Source organism: Tupaia chinensis, unplaced genomic scaffold, assembly GCF_000334495.1.
Source record: "Tupaia chinensis unplaced genomic scaffold, TupChi_1.0 Scaffold000355_1, whole genome shotgun sequence".
NCBI lineage: Eukaryota > Metazoa > Chordata > Mammalia > Scandentia > Tupaiidae > Tupaia > Tupaia belangeri.
In genome coordinates this window covers 13,878,432-13,880,385 of record NW_006159850.1, presented here as the reverse complement: position 1 = coordinate 13,880,385, position 1,954 = coordinate 13,878,432, and the positions used below count along the sequence as shown (strand labels likewise).

The 1,954-nt window shown below is 65.3% G+C and overlaps 1 protein-coding gene across 1 annotated transcript in view; it reads left to right on the top strand.

The window, feature by feature from the left end:
- ST3GAL2 (ST3 beta-galactoside alpha-2,3-sialyltransferase 2) overlaps window positions 1-1,954 on the top strand; it is a gene marked incomplete in the record, with an annotated part of 20,143 nt that overhangs the window by 1,156 nt on the left and 17,033 nt on the right. Inside the window, 2 exon segments of the mRNA XM_027773510.1 lie at window positions 760-1,857; window positions 1,899-1,954. Of these exon segments, the coding sequence (XP_027629311.1) occupies window positions 1,717-1,857; window positions 1,899-1,954 (197 nt within the window).

Below are 1,954 nucleotides of genomic sequence, written 5' to 3'. Positions count from 1 at the left end.
TGTGCCTTGCGTTATCACCCACTCCTGCTCTGGCACCCTCAAGCCTGGCATGGATTCGGATGCCTTCCTTAGAGCTGGTACCCAAACTGCCCTGCCGGTAGTCTCTTCTCCCTGGTCCTGCCTGCCAGGGCTCCTTGGAGTCTCTCATCTGTGATGCGATCAGGGCCCTGGGCCTCACTCTATCCGTAATGCACAGGTGAGGGCACCTGCCAGAGGCTGGTCAGTGGTGGAGCCGAGCTCACCACCTGTCTCCTGACAGGCTCTGCCCCAGCACCAGAGTGGGGAGGATCGTTACTGGGTCACAGCCTTAACCCAGACGTACTTGGTCCACAGTCACGCCTGAGGGAGTGCACAAGTCTTGGGGTGCATCAGGCCCAGCCTTCCCGGGAGGCTCAGGAGTCAGTCTTCAAGGTGCCTTGGCATTTTCTCGGACCATCTTCTCTTCTTCCTCTGAAACCCACAGCGCAGAGCCAGACCGGGAACTCTGTAAACGCCCTAGCAGCTTCTGGCCTGTGCCCCTGGGGAGTCCTGGCGCCATGCCCTTGTTTACCTTCTGGCTAATAAGTGAGGGCGCCGGCCTTGCACAGAGCGGTGCTATCTGCCGTATTAGAGGGGAGAGCCCTTTCCTTTACCTGCCCTTGGGCTAAGTGGGCATCTCCTCTCCTAGCTCTGTGCCCTCTGGGACTCGGGGCGAGGCTGGGGGAGCGCCTGTGTGCATGTGCGATTTCTCTGCACATTCTCTTTCCTCTGCAATTTCAGGGTCATGCTGCGGCAGCCCGGCGCCTGACAAGCGAGGCGAACCTGCCAGGGGATTAGTGCCAGCACGCCAGCTAACGGCAGGACAGGCCGGCCTCGGGGGAGCGGGGATGGGCAGAGCAGCCCTGCTCCCGGGCCGGCAGCACCAGAAAGGAGGCCTGGACCCCAACTGGACGCTCAGCACACGCTCCTGACCCAGCCAGCATCGGAGCGAGCACCCCACCGAGCGGCAGCTGGTCCGAGCCTCGGGGACCCCCCTCTGTAAGCGCATTTGGAGCTGTGACTAGCAGTAACGGGCCCGGGACCCGCGCCACGGATGGGAAGCCGTCGAGCAGAGCCGGCCACACCGGATCTGGGTCACTGCACCAGAGCCATCCGACATCCACGGAGCTCCCTGGTGTTCTTCTCTCAGGGTGGGGGGCTGGTTCCCCTCTCCTGGCAGAGGGGGTAGGCCAGCTCTTGTATGGAACCCAGGCCCCCTGACGCCCTCGTGCTCCCTGTTGTGACTGGGGTTCCAGGGCTTCCCCGCTGCAGGGGACGAGGGGCTGCCTCGGCATCTGCTCATGAGCCACAAGGACCCCGACTGCTCCAGACTGGACCATTTCAAGCCACCAAAGAGGGGGGACCCCAGAGCTGGCAGCCGGCAGTGCCAAGGGACTAGAGGGCTGGGATGGACTGACCTCCCCCTCGCCAGGCCAGCAGGAGAGGCAGAGCCTCTGTGGCCCAGCTAGTGACGCAGAGACCGAGGAAGCCCTGAGCGGGCGCCCAAGCAGCTCAGGGACGGAGGAGCCGCTCCTGACCACGACGTGCTTGCTCCTCGCGCCGAAGGAGGGCGTGGCCCGGGACCCCTGCCGGCTGTGCCCTATGCCCTTTGCACGTGGTGCCAGAACAGGCAGGCTGCGTTGTGGCTGGCGCCTCGGCGGGCTGGGAGAGGGGCTGCGGTGACGGCCGCCCGCCACCATGAAGTGCTCCCTGCGGGTGTGGTTCCTGTCTGTGGCCTTCCTGCTGGTGTTCATCATGTCCCTGCTCTTCACCTACTCGCACCACAGCATGGCCACCCTGCCCTACCTGGACTCGGGCGCCCTGGGTGGGACCCACCGGGTGCCTCCCGGGGCGCGGGCGCCCGGGGGTGGCCCCACCGGGTGAAGCTGGTGCCTGGCTACGCCGGCCTGCAGCGCCTCAGCAAGGAGGGGCTGGC